The following is a 20,966-nucleotide window of genomic DNA, read 5'->3' on the forward strand; positions in this document are numbered from 1 at the left end:
TTTTTCATCCTCGTGTGCTTTAGTTACCATACTTTTCGACTTTTGGTGTATGATTTTTGTTTTTGATAAGGCCCATAATTTTGCCCACCCATAGTGACCGATGGTTTGGAGACTTTGGAGCAATGCCCGTTAAGTGTCACTTGCTCAAGTACACATACGCCGATCAGCATTAGTTAAGTACCGCCGGCAAGCATTAGACCAAGACCACTTGGTTTCGATATACATAGGCCTAAACCACTGAGCCACTCATTCGTCGTTAAGAAAAAAAACAAGAGGTCCAAGATCCAATGCGTGAGCACGTGAATTAAACTAATTAGCAAAGTATTAATTAACCCTTTTACTACAACGGTCGACTGAGCTAGATCAAAAACTTTTAATGCGTCCCCACTTAAATGGAAATAGTTTGATTAAGGCGTGAATCGATGTATTCTAACGTAAACAAAGCCATAAGTTACCGATTACCAGCGACTTCCCGTTGCATGACAGTTTACTTGACTCGCATGCGTTACAATCATTAATTACTCATTAATTGGACGATTTTATACACTATAATCTATAACGCTAAGCTTAGTTAAAATCATTGTATCGAATACAGTCGATTAATCAATGGTAAAGTACATTTTAAGTACGAGTTAGCGCCTTGAACAAACAGAAATGTAATCGTTAATTACTCGCTAATTAGGCGAGCATATGCAATATGGTTTATAAAACTATGTTTAGTTCAAAATACTTTATATATTAAAATCATTTAATTAAAGTTCAAGGCGCATTTTAAATTTGGCGCATTTGATCAAACAGTAAGGTAATCGTTAATTAATCGCCAATTATGCGGTTTCAATTCTGAAAATTTAATTTAAAAATTATAAATATATATTATGATTTGATTTCAATCAAGAGAAGAGATTAAAGAATAAATGTTAGAAATAAAAATTAAGGTAAGTGCGGAAAAAAGTCGTCCAAAAAACAACAACAAGAACAACTGTTCGACGAAAAAGGATCTATATGATCACTAACGTGCTCAAAAAGGCAATGCTTCTTTTTTTTCTTGTGCTTTCGCGCCAAATTCGAACTAAACTTGATCTGTGTGTTTCTTGCGTCATCGCGTTCATACTTACGTATCTTGCTTTATTACAAAAAGATTACTTTTGTATAGGTTTGTGTTAGGTTACCTTGTGGATTGGTGAAATTGAAAAAAATAATGGCTTGTGCGGATGGAAACGTGCTTCAAAGCAGGTGAGATGCAATGAATTGTGTAAATGATTATAAATTAAAGGCTCCTCGCTGCTATCTTTGGGGCGTATGTGTCCTTGTGCGGTAATCCCTTAGCTTTGGGCAAGTCACTAATGGTATGTCCAAATTGTCAGCTGTCAGAATTCCAAATAAATTCTTTTTTTTCAATTTTAAAAATAAAAAATCTAAATGAATGAATGAATGAATGTAACTTACTTTATCCTCGCGTGGCCGGAAAACGACAGTCGTTATAACACGGGTGTGCACCTCGCGCCAGCTTACGAGTTACCAAGTATGTTACTTTGTGGGTGATTATTTTTTTTGGATACTTTTTTCATTTTTATGTATGGCTGATAATTTGGACAACCCATTAGTGACCACTGGGTTGGAGCAATTGCCGTTAAGTGTCTTGCTCAAGGACACATACGCCCACAATGGTAGCAGCGACGAGCCTTGAACCCATTACCTCTGGGTTAGAGGCAGGCGCGCTAACCACTACGCCACGGCGCCGGAAAAATAATCATCCATTAAGATACATTTACATGGTAACAGAGCCATAAAAATACCCAGCAGTCCAACCGAATGTATACACAATGAGTCAATGACATTGGAACAAAGTCTGCATTTCACAAGTTAAGTGAATTGGGAATGTTAGGAGTTCCAGTTTAACAAGGGGAAATGACATCATTGCCCATTTCTTGTTTATATGTCTCTCTGGTATCATATAATTTATACTTTGCATTTTATAGAGAAAATCTATATCAAGATGTGCAAACTGAGGTAAAAAAGTTAATTGCTGAAGCGAAAACATATGCTGCTGAAGGTGAACTTTATAAGTCGATTAAGATCTTTAAAAAAGCATACAAGATTGCACCAACCGAGAAAATTTTAAGCAGAATAAGAAGAGTTGAAGTGAGTTTCATTGCACCATAAGTATTGTGTTTTTTATTTACTGAAACATAAATAGTTGTTATTATTTTGTCCACTGGTGTGGCTTGTTGTAGGTCAGTGGTTCCCAAAGTATGGGTCGCGACCATAGGCGTCAAAACCCGGGGTGCCGAGGTGGCGGCGCCACCCCGGAAGCAGAACGTAGGGTGGCGAAATACGTATGGTCACCCCCATAGGCGGATCTAGGAATATTCTGACGGGGGTGTTCGCAAGAAAATGTTTAACTAATAGTTGCAAAGCGCCGTATTAATATGTGCGTAAATCAACCCGTAAGTTTTAATTCACCACTTGCATTTGCCCGCGGTAGCAACATTAATCTATGCTACGCGTAATAAAGTCATTATTTACGCAGGATTTACTCAGACAAGCAGAATGTTTGTTACGTCATAGTAGGGATTCACACGTTGATTATTTACGTCATAATACCGACTTTCCTATTCAAATTTGCCGCACAGGAACTTTTAACTAACTATAACCAAACGTTCGTTGTTTCACGTTCATATTAATTGCCACAATATTTTGTTACATCACTTATAGTTACAACACCGGTTAGGCAGACTTAAAACATAATACGATACGCATATTTCTGGAAAGCCTGTTACTATTTTTTGCTAACGCGAGTTTGGTTTACCCTCTCTATTACTGCATGAGAATTCAGTTAAACAAACAATATTACTGCAATACTGCTAAACAGACAATGTTTTATCCCTGCATTGCATTCTAAACGATTTAGGCCGTAAAAATCAACTTAAATCTGTTCCAGAAGCATTGCTTCTTTATATTTACGATGTTTTCCTCAGCCAAGCAGTGTATTTGTTACGAAATAGTAAGGATTCACACGTGTATTCATTGCATCATAATAACGATTGTTTGACCTGGCAATTGATTACGACATAATAGCAATTCACACGTCGATTGTTTGCGTCATAATAGGGACTCACACGTTCATTATTTAGCTTGCAGGTGCTTAAAACATGTTGAATGTATGCTTTTTCATGTTTGCCATTAAGTAAAGGATTGTCTCGTTTACGATGAATACTTTCTACGAACGTAAACGCAACAAGCATGTGAATTAAATGTGTGTTTAGATAAAGCTTGGTGGCCACTGGCCAGACCGATTTCGCCACTATAGATTCAAGCTTTTATTTTGGTTATAACAGCAGGTAATCGCAGATTTACCGTTCCTGTAGTGGTAATCCTTTAGCTGGTGGTCACTGGCCACCTAAAATTTTGGTTTCGAAATGTTCCTTAGGTCTCACTGATACCTGCTACCTGCTATCTAATTTTTTTTTTGAAAAAACTCGTGCTTTCGTGTCGAAAATTAACATTTAAAATGCGCGAAATCGAGCTGCGTTACCGTATTTTCCACACGAGCCGTCATGAATTAAACAAAGGTTAGATTATTACATCATAGCATGCGTATTGTTACGTTTAATTTCTACGTTACAGATAACGTAATTTGTTAGGGGTTAGTGGTTGGGAGTTAGGGGTTAGGGCATGGGGTTAAGGTTTTCACTAGCATAAAACAGTGCGAAAAAACAAGGCTATAACGTCCCGTAACGTGCGTAATATAACACTGTTGTGACGTAACATACCGCGATTGTGACGTAATAAATCGTTAACCTTACGCAAGTCAGACGAATTACGGTGACGAGGCATGTTTTCGCGCATTTTCAAAGTTAATTTTTGACACGAACGCCCGACTTTTTCGCCAAAAAAAAGAGAGCAGGTATGAGTGAGGCCTATAGAACATTTTGAAACCAAAATATCAGGTGGCCACCAGCTAAAGGATTACCTCCTGTAGTTTGGCTCGCCAGACGAGTGATCTTTTCGTTAGCATGTAGATATGCATACAATAATATAGATAACGATTGCAACAAGTTGCGCAATCAGTAACAGAGATTTAAGCAGTATTGTAGTTGATTTTGAGTCACGGAATTTTGATTTTAATTAACTACAAACGATCGTTACTTTGACGCGCGCCGTTTTTCGTTTAGAGCTACGTAACGAAAATAAGTATAAAATATCTGAGGGGGGTGTTCAAACACCAAACACCCCCCTCTAGATCCGCCACTGGTCACCCCGGTTTTCGTTAGGCAATGCTTGTATTTTTCCCAAGTACAGCGTAAAAAAAACTCGTATTATTAGTAAACGTAAATCGCAGCCACACAGTTTCACATATATGCGTACATTAAATAAAACTATATGCGTACATTAAATAAAGCATACATTAAATAAAACTAGAGTTTTACACGCTCACGTGAGGAATGCAGTAACATCGCCTGTTCAACCGGGTTATTGTTTGTTTAGCCGAATTGTAATGCCTTCACACGGCACGTCGCAGGCTCGCGTCAGTAAAAATGCGGCTTCTAGAAAGTTACGCATCGTATGACGTCATAACCTAAAACGTAACTGCTGCCTCGCCACTCCGGTTTTTGTCAGAATGATTAATGTTTCGACGCCTATGGTCGTGACCTAAACATGAGTCGCACAGGGTTGAAAAATAGGTCGCGGCAAGGTGACCTTTTAGATCGCGATACGCCGATACGCCACTTGAATATCAGTAATCCTTTAGCTAGCTGGTAGCCACCTAAAACTTTAGTTTCAAAATGTTCCTTATGTGTTACTGAAACTGCTGGCTATTTTTTTTGCGAAAAAATCGGGCGTTTGTGTTGAGACCAAAATTTTAGGTGGCTACCAGCTAAAGGATTACCCTGAACCTCACAAAAAGCACAGAATGATTACGATTAAAAGTAGTAGTTTTTTGATGTTTGAGGCTTAGGTACGTGGGTCGTAAGAAATTTATAAACCTCTGATTTGGGCCGGGCTAAAAAAAACTTTCGGACCACTGTTGTAGTTCCTAGAAAGCTAAAATATGATTCAGGCCTTACTTGGATCCAGTAAATTATTTGTCATTTAAATGCAGGAGGCCATTGCTGCGGAAAAAAGTGATTCAGATGAAGAGGATGAAAATTTAGGACTTGTTGAACTTGATAATGGGATGGTGATTTATAAGAAACTGGTTGAAAGACTTTACCCACACCAGGCATGTTGTTCAAATCTACAGTTTATTTAAAATATCTCTGTATATGATTTTATATCGTTTATTTGGGGTGTGTAAAACGACTTGTGGTCAGGCTTTTTTAAAACCTTTGTTTGCAACATATTACAAAACTATTGGTCTTCTCTACACACATAAGTAGTGATATGTATTTATTATTATGTATATTTACCAAACAGCTTTATGTTCCATATAATACAAGTTATTGGAATATGTTTTCATTTCTTTTTAATAGATTTTTAGCATGCATCCAGTAAACACCCAGAAAAAAATAAATCTTGAGCACTGGGTGTTGCAGCTGCATTTTTAATTTAATCAATTTTAAATTGAAAATACATACTAAAATTGAAAATATACCCTGATTGCAGACTAAAGTAGTAATATTAAACGTTGTTTCACAGATTGAAGGGATCAAGTGGATGTACGACCTGTTTCAAAACAAAAGAAAGGGTGGAATACTGGCTGATGACATGGGGTGGGTTTTTTATATGTTGAAAAAACATGGTACTTATTATTTGAACATTAAAAAACTGTATCCTATTTTAACAAAATATGTTTCAATCTGGTATCTACATTCTTATATAATGATATTTATCATTTGTACTAGCCTTGGAAAAACCATTCAAGTGATTGCCTTGATATCTGCGTTGTTTGATGCAAAGTTAATCAAACATGTCCTTCTTGTTCTGCCTTTATCTCTTATTCCTAACTGGACAAATGAGTTTGCAAACTGGGCACCTGGGATTAAAGTTGAGGAATACCATGGTCCTGTTGCTAAACGGAAAGCAGTAAGTGTAATTCAAATTTGCCTCCAATTTAAATTAAAACAAAATCCATGTTTGCTGTGTTAGTGTACTTATTATCTTAATATTAAATTCCCATACACTGCACATGGTAATAGGTAGGGGTGTGGCATGTGCTAATATTGTAAAAGTAAATCTTGTCACAAGCTTCGGCTTGGCACAACCCCAGACCCTGTAATGGGCAAACTATGACCTAAAGGCCTGGTCTCTCGACAGGCCACGTCAGATCTATATAGAATAGTATTTAATGACTTAGTGTGGTCAGCTCAATATTTGGAGATTTATTAAAAAAATTGTATTTCAGATTCTGCAACAGTGTATGCATAGACGCAGTGTGTGTATCACAACTTATGGTTTGATAGTAACAAAGTGGCAGACACTTGGTGAAACATTGGATGGAAGGGAATTTGTGTGGGATTACATCATTCTGGACGAAGGCCATCGGATCAAAAATGCCTCAAAGACCACAAAGGGTTTACACAAGATACCATCTAGAAATCGAATTATTTTGACAGGTTTAATTTGCACTTTTGTATTATTATACCATTATACCATATACCCTTATACTAGTGTTGTACTCTTGTACAATTAGGTTTACTTAGATTACTTACAATCCACCTTTTTTAAAGGAACACCTGTGCAAAATAAAGTGAGGGATATGTGGGCATTAATGGATTGGGTAACTCAGGGTTCTTTACTCGGAACCCAAAAAACTTTCAAATCTTCGTACGAAATCCCTATTGAATGTGCAAGACAGAAGGTTTGTGATTTTAAAAGAATATATATTTTTTAAATTTAACTGAAAAGATTTAACTGTTGTAAATCTTAGCAACAGAACTTTATCAAAAGCTATTAAAATGTAATGGTTTAGTGACTTTAGTCTCTTACTTTCTAATAAATACTGCCATACTGGTGATAGTGACCATCATTTTGTTTTATTTTGTAAGTGTCACTGCCAGTAACTTACTGATACAATAGAGCTACAAGAATCAGCAATTATTTTTTTTATGTTTAATAGTAAACCGAACAGAACAATATATATTTAAAAGACCTAAATACTTAATATACACCAACTTTCTAAAGGGTGCAACATCTGGTCAGATACGATTAGGAAACATGATGTCAGAAAGTTTACGCAAGTTAACTGATCCGTTCATTTTAAGAAGAACCAAGGTTAGTGGTTTAACTATGTCTGTGGACAGGTTTTGTTGTGTTTTTAAATTTGAATCTTCATTTAACATGTCTACGTACATATACACACTGATACGGCTTTATTAAATTTTATAAACATATCAAACACCTATTTAGAAGTATTCAAGTACTGGTTACATAAGTTATTCAATATATTGTGTTGAATTTTATATTATAGTCAGAACTTGATCAATATAATATACAATAAGTTAATAATTTGATTGTTAAATTTGATAGTGTTACATTTTTAGTTAACTTCGTGTAATTTGGTTTTTTTTTACATTAAAGGGTTTATAAAAACTATATGTGTATGTATTAAATGTTCTTGTTTTGGTTTTTAATTGGGTAAGTGAGCCAACTCAGGCATAAATCTAGGTTTCATTGCAGAATGCTGACCTTGCCATAGTACCTCATCTTCTCACTAGAATACCTCACTCATACCCGATACGCTTTATATTTATTAATGGTGTGATTTATTTTCATTATGTTAAATTATTTTTGTTCACAAATGCCTAAACCAGAATGATAACAATTATAGCTTTCTTGTACATAACCAATTCAACTATATAAGTTATTTTATTACAAAATATTGTTAATGCTTTAATAGGACGGGCTTACACGGAATGAAAAAGAGAATCGTGGCGATCTTGCATGTGTAGATGGTGCACAGGATCCTACTGTTCTTAACAAACAACCAAGATTTCCAAAACTTTCAACTAAAAATGACTTCGTTGTGTGGGTAGGTTGGTTTAACATTACAGCTTTTTTAAATGCAAAATTGAATTTTCCTTTCCAGTTTTGTGAATATAATAAATTGCTATCTACTATGGGTTTTCTTAATCGCCAACTATTTAATCCAGTAGTATTGTTTTTCACCTGATCTAAATAATAAGACAATATGATGTCATAGCATAAGCTTGCTAGACTAATTTATTCAATTTTCTTCTTTCAGGTATATTTGTCGGACATACAGCAGCAGATATATAGTGACTTCATACAACTTGATTCAGTGAAGGAACTTCTTTCAACTCATCGTTCTCCCCTTGTACACCTCACTGTACTTAAGAAGATATGCGACCATCCACGACTTCTCTCAACCAAAGCCTGTATTGAACTTGGTTTGGAGTCGAATGATTCGTGAGTGTTATGTATATATATATTATATAATTCTTATATAATTTTTTAAATTTTTTAATATATATATATATATATTAAATAAAATAAGATAGAGGGTGTTTTTAATAATTGAAATTGAGTTGATTTTAATGTTTCAACACTTAATTTTAATCACAATATTAACAAAACAACCTTGAAGTAAATTGTTATATACAGGCAAAGCTTATCCCAAGTCTTATAGTTATATTGTTGCATACCATACGTAACCACAGATTTTTACCTATATGCCGTTAACCGGTAATTAAGTTATTCATTTCCAGAATGACGGAAAATTTGGATCAAGAAGCGATTGAAGGATGTGCGGCGAACCGTATCAATAATATTTCTGATCAAGTTCTTATGGAAGAATCCGGTAACACAACCACGTTTATTCATTTTTTTTGTAATCTTGTTTTATATTCAATACAAAGTCATTTTAGAATCTTTTGAAAGTTTTAAAGAATTATATCTCAATTGCAAAATGCAAGATGTTAAAGTCTTTTCCAAAAAAATAAAACATCAAATTTTAAACTGATTTAGAACTTCGCCAGTTCCGTACTGTGACATAACATAGTGTTCATGGTCTTTTTTGGATGTAATTACATTCAGATTTTTAAAGGTCCACCGGTTCGCAAAATTTGAAATTTTACTGGCCCGCAAGCTAAAAAGTTTGAGAAACACTGGTCTAGTATTAAACTTAATTAGATAATAAATAAAACCAACTAATAGTACTCCGCCATCATATGACATATATATAATTTTTCATGAGAAAACATTTCACAGGAAAACTGCAGTTTCTTATACCTCTGTTGCTACGGTTACGAGAGGAAGGACATCGGACTCTCATCTTCTCCATGTCGAGGAAGATGCTCAACATCATCCAGAGGATCTTGATGAATCTCAAGTTCAAGGTTTGTAGAATGCAAGGCTGGATTGCTCAGGTTAAAGCTTCTAAAACTTTCAGTTAATTCAAACAACAAAGCAAATAAAATTAGAACATCCCACTTAGGCTAAGTTGTCAAGGAAAGATCACCCATTTGTTAACATTAGAGCCCTTTTTGCCTTCCTTCGGGAAATCAACTAGTTTAACATTTAGTGATGTTTATGCAGTAGCAACCTATGAGTTGTAATAGGCCAGCTCTGACCTAAATCACTGGGTATAAATCACCAAAACTTATTTATCGAGCTTCCTAAATCGGGTCCCACTAAGCTTCTGCTGAGATCTCGCCATTGTAGCTGAAAACTTAAACACTTTCGTTGATTATTTTAAAATTTAACAACCAATCATGTTTCAATTTATGTTTAATAGATCTGTAATAAAAGTCTGTATTCAAAATTTTATTAATGTACTGTTGGGCAGAAACTTTTATGTCATTGAATGTGAAAATATGTAGGCATATGTCTTGTATTAGTGTTTAGGTTGATTGTTATTATGATTGTAACTTACAAAGGTGATGAGAATGGATGGTCTTGTAACAAAACTCAGTGAAAGAGAGAAAAGAGTCAAATTATTTCAGGAAGACTCGTCATATAGTGTTTTTCTTTTAACAACTCAGGTTGGATATTATTTGAATACATATTTTGTCAATTTTTTTTTTTTTTAATTTCAGTTATTGCTGCTTACATAATATATTTAGAATTTTGCATTTTCAGTTTTTATTTTGTTAACCAGTCTCCGGGTCAAAAGGGTTTTGAACTGTTGCTTAAGCATATAATGTATGTAAGTTTTGATTCCACAATTTTAGGACAACAGTATTTTAACTACAGGTTGGTGGTGTAGGACTTACATTAACAGCAGCTGATCGTGTTGTAATATATGATCCCTCATGGAACCCGGCCACTGATTCACAAGCTGTCGACAGAATCTACAGAATTGGACAGAAAAAGTTCGTTTATTTTGACTTTTGAACCATTTTAACATTTTGTATTAAATATTACTATTTTATCTTTATGTTCAAAAAAAGTTATAATATGTGATCAAAAAAGTTATAAATAGTTTGTGTGGAATTTTTATATTTTCTCATTTTCTATTAAGTATTTGTTCCACACCAACAACCAAAATGCTTTATGAATTATTTCTTAAAGTCTTGGCCTGCTTATTTATTTGTCTTCTAGTTAAATAAAACATAATTATCCAAGCTCCCACCACACAGGAGCGTGGCAGTGTATCGTCTCATCACATGCGGTTCTGTGGAGGAAAAAATCTACCGTCGTCAAATTTTCAAAAACTCAGTCATTCAACAAAGTACAGGTCAATGTGATGATCCTTACAGGTTTGTGTTGTGTTTCTTTTCTCTGATTATTTTTTAAAGGTTTAAAAAAAATTAAATCTTAAAAAATTATTAAGTGTAAACAATTAAATTCTAGGTACTTTTCCAAACAAGAATTAGCAGAGTTGTTTCAATTGGATGACGTTCTCAGCTCGTCAACTCAGATCCAATTATCTCAACTCCACAGTCACCAACGTAAACTTGATGATCATCTGCAGGAACATATGGACTACCTGCATGAACTTAGTGAGTCAAATACTATTATAATATTAAGTTTAAATAATTAATCTCACTGCTTGGTGAACGCTTTAGCCTCTGTAGTACTAGTACATGTGAAGGTTGTATCAAAACCATGCTCTACACCAGTGCTCTTCAACCGGTGTGCACGGTGCACCCTAGGGTGCACCAAAATATGCCAGGGGTGCACCAGAACAAAAGTGTATTAAAGGGTGCATCACAAACTTCAACAATTTTCAGCAATAATATTCAGTTTTGAACATTTTTACAAATTTAGCCACTTTCCTACAGTTTTTTTTATATGAATTCTATATCTTGCATCACTGGTAATCGAGAAACGTCATGAGTTTTACGTTAAAACAATCAGGGGTGCATGAGTTTGTCGCAACAACTTTAGGGGTTTACCAACCCAAAAAAGGTTGAAGAGCACTGCTCTACACTATTCATAGAAAATAATAATGTTTAATATAGATGGCTTGGCTTGGCATGTTAATTGACACGAGAATTATGCACAGTCTGTGCCTATTGTTCCAACAACCAGACTCTAACCTATGCTTACAGCCTTTTAAATTTAACAAAAAGATCCCTTTATTATAATCTGTTTACAATTGCCCAATTTAAGTATTTACCTTATTTCACAGAAATGTTTGGGGTAAGCGACCACGATCTTATGTTTTCGCAAAAACCTGATGATATTGATTGTGACGATGAAGCTGTCACTGGACTAACTAATCAGGTATGCAACATACAGCATGAAATATTGAAATACATGATTTAAAATATAAGTTTAACTTCGTAGTGTGTTTGCCACCATATTTACCACTCTGTTCTTTATTCCATTATTATAACTTCAATACTGCATGAGATATTTTATAAATTTCAGATAAATTGAGATATTTTATAAATTATAAAATGTCATGTAGCATTAAAGGTCAGTGCTGCTCAAACTATGGTGCAAGCAGCCTATTGATAGTCCATGACCAGTTAATATTTGTCTAACCTGGTTATGCTTTGCAATCATTATTTCATATCTTCACACAAATCTAAGTTTTTAATTCTAAGCCTGGTTTTGCTTCCTGTCTGGTTTTTGTGGCTGTATGACTTTCCATGAAATTACATTTTACAACCAATAAAAATCCTAACTTTTAACTTAACAATTTAAGGTCTAAAACTATGAATAAGACAATGTTGTATGTGTGGAAAAAAAGCTGCCGGTATTTGTATACTGTGTTGAAAGTTTAAGTTTTGCTTTTTATAATAAATATTAAAGTTATTTTAGTATTTGAACTCCTTTGGCACGTCAAAGCACAAAATCATCTAAATAATAAACATTGAACAACTAGGTTAAACATATGAAGCCATATTTAATTATATACAATATACATAAATTCATCACAACTTAACACTTACGTTTATTAAAACACCGTACTCTCCAGGTTGAGTTGGCACAGAACAGATTGCTTATGGAATCAAATCAATTCACCGGAATAACTGATGCAGAGCAAAGATGGGGAGGTTTTGTTTCTGAAGATCGAGTTGCTGATGTAAAACCTAAGGATCTTGAACGTGAGTAAAATGAAAATCTAAGTTTTAATTTATGCATAAGTTTACATTTGGACCAGGTTGTAATGTTTGCCAGAGTGTGAAATACTGGTCTGTATGTAAATAAGAGGTTGTCAGCCATTATGGTGTCCAGATATGGTTAGTCAGCCAGTATCCGTTTTTCTACATATTATTATTTCTGAAATGTTCAATTTGCTTCTGCGTTTAAAAAATATATTGTAGTAACTAAGCAATTCAATTTTCAGCTGTTTATCCAATTGAAGGACTTACCACAAAATTAGAAACTTTACAAATTCCTTCCCCACCAAAGGTAAGTTGGAAATCTCTTTGGTTTGTTATCCATGTTTATTTATTGCTGATAAAATTTGCAACAATCAAATAAGAAATACATCTACCCCATTTCCTTTGCTTTTGTAAAACAATCACTTGGTCACATGGTATGTTTTTTTTTCTAGAAGGAAGATATCAAACCAATAAAAATAGAACCGAACTTAGAAGAAGAAATTGTTTGTTTGGATTACCCTCTACCCTCTTTGTTAAAGGTTTGGTGATTTTGTAAATTAGTAAATTTTAGGGATATGCCGACTCGTTATTACTTGGTTTATTTCTGCTTTTACTAAGCACTTCAGTGTCATTCCAACTTCCAAGTAATGTGTAACAGACAAAAAGATGTTAAACTTTTTAATTTTTCTTATCTTGTCAAACTGGACCTACAACATGTTTAAATAGCTTTAGTTGTAAGTTATGGAAACAAAATCGAATATATTTAAACTTGTAAAAAATGTTTCATGCTTGTGTTAACTTAACTATCATCCGTTACCATTGACATGATTATGTTTAAATATCATTGTTTAGAAAAAAGTTGGCACCACAAATCCTTTGTCTTATGAAGATGGTGAAGATGTTATATTATGTGGGGATTCACCTATGCAGATGGATCCTAAACAAAATGTAAGTTAATATGGTGTTATTGATTACAATACTTAATGTCTCTCTCTTATTTCCTGTATTTTCTTTATTGCACTTCTTGGTATATTTAATTTATTATTGAATTTTAATATTATTATGTAGTAACCCTATGTAAAGGATAAATGTATTTTTATATACCTCATGCTTTCCTGCAACTTTTAGGTCACATCAGGAAACCCAAGCACTCCAATTGTGGTAACTATATTACACCATTACCATGTGACTTTAGGTTTTTTGACACACTTATTAGATCAATATTCATTACTTACCTATGTTTTAATTCCATTTTGTGATTTTTTTAAAAATGTGATGCTTTGGTATCCGTATATGGCTGATTTTTATAATAATGTATTCTTTTATATTCCTCTAGGTTGAAGACTCGTTTGATATGTTTGTGCAATCTAATAATAACGACAGCGATACAGATGAGCTCTCTAGCGACGATGAGTGGAAGAAAGCATTTAGTGAAACAACAGGAAATGTGGTTGAGCTTCAACCTGCTGAAAATCTATCCAAAGTTTCTTCAGCGTTAAGTTCAACTATGATGGATGGGAACATGGCGAGGAAATCGCAACTGTTTGGATTAGATGAAGAATTGGTAAACGATGTGGAAACTACTGAAGATAATGTAACAGACTTAATAGATCAAAGTGCTGCATCTGTTTCATTTAAATTGAGTGTGTCAAGTGATGACAGTGCTTTGGAATATAACAGTCCACAACGAACAAATACGGCTCTAAATGATAATAATCTCTCCACTGATGTTAGTACATCACTTCATGACGTCACGCCACCGGAAGAAATTGCGCAAGGTGAAGTTTCAAGTAATAAAAACGAGAGCATGAGCAGCGGAACTTCATTAATTGATGTAAATGCCTCATTTGAAGATGTAGCGAAATTAATTCATAATGCAACAAAATCTATTGAAGAGATACCAACATCAGGGAATAACACAACTACTTCAATTGTAGATAACACATTTTCTGACCTAGATGATGAGGATGATGACATAACACAAGAATTATCGAAAGAGGAAAATAACTTAACACATGATGACGAAAATAACTTAACACATGACGATGACATCACCCAGGAGTCATTTTCAGCCAGTGGTGTCACAGCGGAGAAAATTGTTAAATCTGGGGATAATTCGGAAATTAATCTATATCTGTCTGATGAAGATGAGCAATTATCAACCTGTGACAAAACAGAATCTGTGTGTTCCGTCAATTCTCTTGATTCTTTTGAACTTCCAACATTTGATGTAAGTTGAATAGTTTTTAGTTAATTACCTAAATTGTACTTAAAGGGGCATACCATCAAAAAATAAAAATTTCTGTATGAATAGATATGCTCAAATGTAACCTAAAGGTATCTTCAAAGTTTCTCAAAACGATATGGCTTCTAAAAAATCCCCTCGAAAATAACCGCTGGAGTAAAAAAATTTGGCTGTTTCTACAATGCATGGGATTTCCCATTAGAAAAAAAATTCACTCAACTTTGATCGTTTTTAGTTCCTAAAATACTAATGAAAGTTCAAACTTTTGTTTTGATTTTGTATAACAAATGCTTAGCAAAAAATATGCACTTTATTATGTTATAATTTTTTGATTGAACCTAGGTACATACTAGATTATGCTGACTCAGCATATTTTCAAACCTAAACACGAAAAACTGACTTTTTTATAAAAAGAATGTTACAGTAAGTACTAGTAAGACGTAATAGACATTTTATTATAAAAAAATGCGAAAAATTTGCTGTTTTGAAACTCTTTGTTTTTTCAAAAGTTACTTTGTATTTTAAAACTTGGATGGTAGCTTTAGTTCACATATGAGCATATCTATCAATACACAAATTTTGATTTTTCATTGGTATGCCCCTTTAATAAAATCTACTTATGTCGTATACACAACATTTAAATTTAACTTAAAACTCATTTTAGAACCTTGAAGATTCCAACGGATTCATTTCAGATGCTGATGATTAAGTTTTGTGCAATACAAAAGATGACACTTTCTTTTTACGTCCTCCCTTATTCAACTTTTCTTCTTGGTGTTCTGTGCAACCACAACAAAAATGTGGTGGTGTTCCAAAAAACCACTAGAATGTGGTGGTGTTTTGTACTACCACACAACAACTTTCTTACGTTTTATTTCACACGTAACAGTAAAGTAGAGGTTCTTTTAAAAAAAGATTATCTTCATGAATTGCTTTTTTTCTAACATCATCAAAGAGGGGAGTTTAGCAAGACTCTGTTACGCCACATCGTCCCATGCCTTCACGCTTGCACAGACGTTGTTCAACGGGTTGGCTGGATGATATAAACACAACGGAAATGGGCAGGGGTCAATATGACTTTAATGAGGGATAAAAACAACAAAAATATCTTTAAAGTTATATATATATATATATATATAAAGTTTAAATGGCAAAGAAACTAGCACAGCCGGTTAAATTCGGTAGGTTAACTACAAGTTGCAGAATACTGCTAAAGTAAATATATTTTCGTTTGGTTTCCAATCGTGTAGCTTTTATTGCTATACTTCGAAAGGTTTGATTTTAATTCATTAATTTTAACCTCTGGGATTATTTCAATATAATATCCCCAAGGGCTATAATAAAAAGTATAAGGAAATTAAATATTCGAAACTCAGCCAGTTGCACAATATTCTACAGTAAAAGGCAAAACGAGCCAATATGTTTATCTCTAAGAAATGTTTTTTCTAACACCATCAAAGAGGGGTTTAGCAAGACTCTGTTGTGCAACGTACGCCACTTCGTCCCATGCGTTCACGCTTGCACAGACGTTGTTCAACGGGTTGGCTGGATCAAGAATTATTGGTCTGAGCAGAATAAAGAGGATTGACTGGATGGGGTACAAGTAGATTAAAAGAGCTGACTAATATTAATATATATAAGTAGGCTACACGTGTGGTTTAATTTGTTTAAGTGCGGACTGCAGTATGCTTAAAAGACGGATTGCCATATATAAGCAAAATATCGATAATATATATATACAGCAGATTTTTTAAGTATAGTAGGGTGGGAAGAAATGGGACACCTTTAGAACATAATATTCTACTATCCTTATCGTTTTTTAATCAATTAACAACGGTCTATAGGAGTCATGAGGTTACGGTTTTATAATTCTTTGAATGTTCTTCGTTTACTACCATTAAATTTGACGAGAAATTAGAATGAATAGGTGTTCCATCTCCTCCCACCTTAATTTGTAAAATTACACCTGTTGTGCGAATCGCTAAATAACTCCTCGTGTGTTTTGTTATATTTTATTAAATTGTAGTCAATTAATAAAGGAATGATAGTACTAATTTCTGGTATCACCCAAAAACCTTCATGTATTTTAAATGTGAAATATTGGGCAACATTTGCTTAAGTGTCCCATCCCATCTCCCCCACTGTACTATATTTGTTTTATTTTTCCCACGTGCCATTTTGGTCGTGCTCACGCGTGATTTTTTATACCTTTAATCACTTATAATGATGTTTTTAAAGTAGGCTGCGACACACAAGCTACGTACTGTTCGCAAGTAACTTCAGAGTAGCCACTTGTGAAATTAAATTTGGATTTTGGACGGTTAGGGCTGGAAGGATTAGATTTACCGGTGTTCGGTCAAAGCTTGTTGAACCCACAAGCTTTTCAGGAAATAGTTTTCGTTCCACGCCACACATAAGTCTTCATATTTTATAAGTTGCTCAAGAATGGAAGCAAATGCGTGTAGAAACTGTATATAAAAAACAACCGATCAGAAAAATATCAAGGAAATCTGATTACCACCTGATGTGTTTAAACAGATCGTTTAGTACGAGTACCAAATAAGTTTAGCAATAAACATATAAGCCAAAATTTGAGACAGAGATTAAATCTTACTTTAAAATGCAGAGGCTTCCCATGATTTTCCCAAACGTGAACTGTAATTAATTCCAGGGTATACGAGTTCGGTAATCTCCGGAATCTAAAGTAACGATTATTAGAATCCATACTTGTTTAACCTGCAACCCACAATCCTACTTATTTATTTTACTGTTTTCACCAAAACTTGTTTGCTTCCAGTGCTTGACAAGGCGCATAAGGTCACGAAGCGGAGCTGGCTTGCGTCGCACAAACTCCACTTGAAGCTGTAGCAAGGCAGCGCTGTACAGTTGAAGTTGAAGCGAGTTTTTGCAGTTTTCAATGCGGCGATAGATTGCCTTTTTATCCTCTGCGGTAATATTTGGAAATTTTATTGAAACATAAGCGGTGTTGGTTTTGTGTTCGTCAGCAGCTTTTCATGCATGAAAAGCTAATAGTATTTACATTAATATTCATCCCATATAACTTACCTTGAGTTGGACGTGGTCCTAACAAATCATTACACGGTAAAACGTCTACATGATGTATATGATCGTTCTTTACACATTTCCATTGAAAACGTAGCGCCAGGGGTGTGACGTCACTCATTAGAACTCTGGTGGCCAACAGCGAGTTTTGAAGTCGTTTTTTTAAGTCTTTTATGAATTGAACCATGTTCAACGAACATTGCGCTGTACCTTCTACCAAAGAGAAGTTTTCGACAAATACAACCATATCAATGTCGGAATGTCCACGAATGCAAGTGCTTTTTCCGTACGATCCCCCCTGTGAAGATATCAGGTAAACAAAATGTCAAAATTTAAAACTATATATGTCAAATCCAAGAATGTATTCAAAAATAAAATTATAACAATCGCAACACAAAAAAAACAATTGTTAGATAAAATGGCACGGTACCGAATGCGGCGAATTTAATATTATTAATATATTATCCTCTCAGCAGAAACGTTTATATTAACTTACCCGAATGACATGACTGACTGGAAGTGGCAATTCTTCCAAGAGGAAATTAACGAGTAGATTGACATCATCGTTGCATTCAGTGGATCCAGACAACTTTGGTTTCAGCTCCTGATTTATATATCTTTCAACGTCGCATGGTTTTAAAAAATCGAGTATGTTCCAGTTTTGGAGACGCAGAGAAAGCGAGTCTGTAAATTGAAGTACAATTTCAACAAAACACACATTTCGCCTTACCTTAACGTATATTTCTTTGTTAATCGTGTTGATATCTTAATTTATTAGTTAGGGCCCGTTTGTCATCTCGACAACAATTGGTGCATGCGGCGCTTAATGTGAATATATAGGCTATACTGGGACGGGAAAAGTGGGACACTTTATTGTCCAGTATTTAAAAAACAAAATGTGTGTTGTATGTTTTTTTTAGAATATTTTACATTTATTTTAAACTCAACAACCCCGTTTACTTTATACTCACTCAAATATTGTCTTAACTGTTATCTTAATTGATAAAACTATCACTTGGCAATGCGATGGCACATATACGTGTGTGTTGTCATGTTTGTCCTAAATATACTTAACTTTATTATAGCTCACGCCATTTATGGTCTCCCATCCATTACTTTTGTTTGTGTTCTTTATCCACATGTTTCAAAACTTTTATTATAATCACATTTGTTTTATTTGCTTTTTTTTTCTATGTTCTCTGATTTTTTTTAATGTTTTTTTTTAACTACGGTCTAATATTAGGCTTGTTTTACTCCGTTAAAAATTGTGTTTTTTATTTAACACCGATTTTTAATAGTTAAAACATTAACCGATTTATGGCGTGCTTTATGGAGTCGTGAGAATACTGTAGAATACTTCTGTGTTTATAATTAAATTGGCATCTTCAAAAGAAACGATATCTTACTTTACCTATGTTCCCCCTTACTCCACAGTTCAACCTATACTATATTTTTCCTTCTGTAATTTCCCAAATCTTCCATTTTTAATTTCTCCAGTCGTACCTTTTGTTTGTGTAGTTAGACTGTGGATATCCCTCTCGTGCCTTTCTCTTCCATGAACACTTCCCATAACTTGATTACACATCCTGCAAGTTGTAATTGCTCCTGGTGACGTGAACAGAGATATTCTCGAAGTAGGGACTTCCCAAAAACTTTGCTCCTCCGTACTGTCTCGTGGTCTAAGAACCCTGCACGCGATAGATGGCGGCTGCTTGTAGATGATCGGAAGTTGCTTATCGAACGGGTGTTCTATGTTTTTATGCGTCTGTATAGTGTGTGGAACACACCAGGTAAAAAATAACAAAATATGTTCACATTTCCAATTAACCTTTAAAATCCAACGTAAGCAAACGGCAGTACAATTTTGTTACGAAAACAAAACTTTATTTATGATAAAGAGGCAAACTAGACCACAGGCGTTATTAGAAATTTACCTTTAGTTCCTTGCTGTGAATTTCGTTTCCACATTTATCACAAAGGACTTTGTTAAAATGAACTTTTCGCAGATGAATTCGAACTGCTGCGGGGCTGCCAAATTTGTTGCCACATCGATTGCATTCATACGTGTGCATCGTCGATTGTTTTCACAAAAACTCTTAAATTTAATCGCTCGCCTTTTTTCACAAACCACCCTTAACTGGTAGGGCGGTAGGGTATACAACAGCTATATCAAAAGTAAACTATAGGCGGTATACCGCGTACTAGTTTCGATAGGACGACACGGTATTGTCAAAATAAACCCGGGGTGTTGATTCTATCTGCGTGATAATGAAGTAGATTAAATACCCAACTCGTAATTCGAAACTTGTGTCAGGTCATTCTTTGTATTCTCAAGCCTATTGTTAAAATATAAGCACATTCCTAAAAGAGACTCACAGAAATAATCGCTTATCTATTTATTCGATGCCCATTACTCATGTTTAGTTGCCAAATAACAAACCAAATGATTCTGTGATTTCAATTTATCGTTTCTTTAAAAACATTTAACCATGAACCCATAAATAATCCATACATATACCTTCGTTATTGGTTTGTTTAAAAGATCATTATACTGTCTGTCATTACGTGTATGCTACATTGCCAGCAACCTATTAAATCAAACTTTTTCTACGAATTACCAATTGAGCGTCGATTATGTTTAAATATCGGCCCAAACACGTAGTAGACTGACGTCGACTTCTTCCGGTGGAATACGTTGGACAACAAATTTAGAATAAAAATCAAATTAGAAATGTGTTTGTTGTTAATGTTATTTACAGGGGACCACAGGCATTGTTTATTAAACACAAACCTTATCTTTTTAAGTCCAAGCGAATTTTATTTTTAAAATAAAAGACACCCCGTTAAAATAATAATAAACTGCACCCGAAACAGCGTGAGAATATTTAGTTGGGGAAATCCTTTCTGTTAAAATTTCGAGTTCCTTTCAAAGTAGTTTTAGGGTTTTTAAAAATAATAGTTTTTTTAGCGTTTATGTTAGGTTTATTTTGCGATTTTGCCTATACCTGTGTAGTTTTTGGTGTCCAGAAAACATCATGCTATCGATCATGTATGTTAGAGGGAGATTGAGATAGAAATTCGCGCACCGAAAGATGATTGGCCGGTTGCGTATATTATATATACTGCTGCTTATGCATACGTGACCTTTTATAAGACAGCTTTATTTTTGTCTAGAATAAAGATATAAACTGCATCGC

The 20,966-nt window shown here is 34.4% G+C and overlaps 2 protein-coding genes across 2 annotated transcripts; one reads left to right on the forward strand and one right to left on the reverse strand.

The window, feature by feature from the left end:
* Positions 1-1,083: 1,083 nt before the first annotated feature.
* LOC149738453 (DNA excision repair protein ERCC-6-like) lies at positions 1,084-15,635 on the forward strand. The gene is made up of 24 exons (XM_089875868.1): positions 1,084-1,233; positions 1,980-2,142; positions 5,105-5,224; positions 5,641-5,714; positions 5,847-6,027; positions 6,347-6,557; positions 6,672-6,802; positions 7,126-7,215; positions 7,841-7,972; positions 8,186-8,370; positions 8,670-8,761; positions 9,172-9,299; positions 9,840-9,944; positions 10,156-10,274; positions 10,542-10,661; positions 10,756-10,904; positions 11,537-11,631; positions 12,332-12,461; positions 12,704-12,768; positions 12,914-13,000; positions 13,314-13,409; positions 13,590-13,622; positions 13,798-14,691; positions 15,371-15,635. Exons 1-24 carry the CDS (start codon positions 1,199-1,201, stop codon positions 15,413-15,415), a joined length of 3,480 nt encoding a protein of 1,159 aa, XP_089731994.1. The 5' UTR covers positions 1,084-1,198; the 3' UTR covers positions 15,416-15,635.
* LOC149738454 (2'-5'-oligoadenylate synthase 1-like) lies at positions 13,819-20,236 on the reverse strand. The gene is made up of 8 exons (XM_089875869.1): positions 19,704-20,236; positions 19,273-19,534; positions 18,266-18,453; positions 17,773-18,067; positions 17,462-17,651; positions 17,321-17,405; positions 17,053-17,174; positions 13,819-16,271 (listed from the first exon to the last, which is right to left on the reverse strand). The coding sequence occupies exons 1-8, from the start codon at positions 19,839-19,841 to the stop codon at positions 16,136-16,138; spliced, it is 1,416 nt and encodes a 471-aa protein (XP_089731995.1). The 5' UTR covers positions 19,842-20,236; the 3' UTR covers positions 13,819-16,135.
* Between the last annotated feature and the right edge of the window lie 730 nt (positions 20,237-20,966).

The sequence above is a fragment of the Ciona robusta genome, chromosome 3 (assembly GCF_009617815.1).
Source record: "Ciona robusta chromosome 3, ASM961781v2".
Taxonomy (NCBI): Eukaryota; Metazoa; Chordata; class Ascidiacea; order Phlebobranchia; family Cionidae; genus Ciona; species Ciona robusta.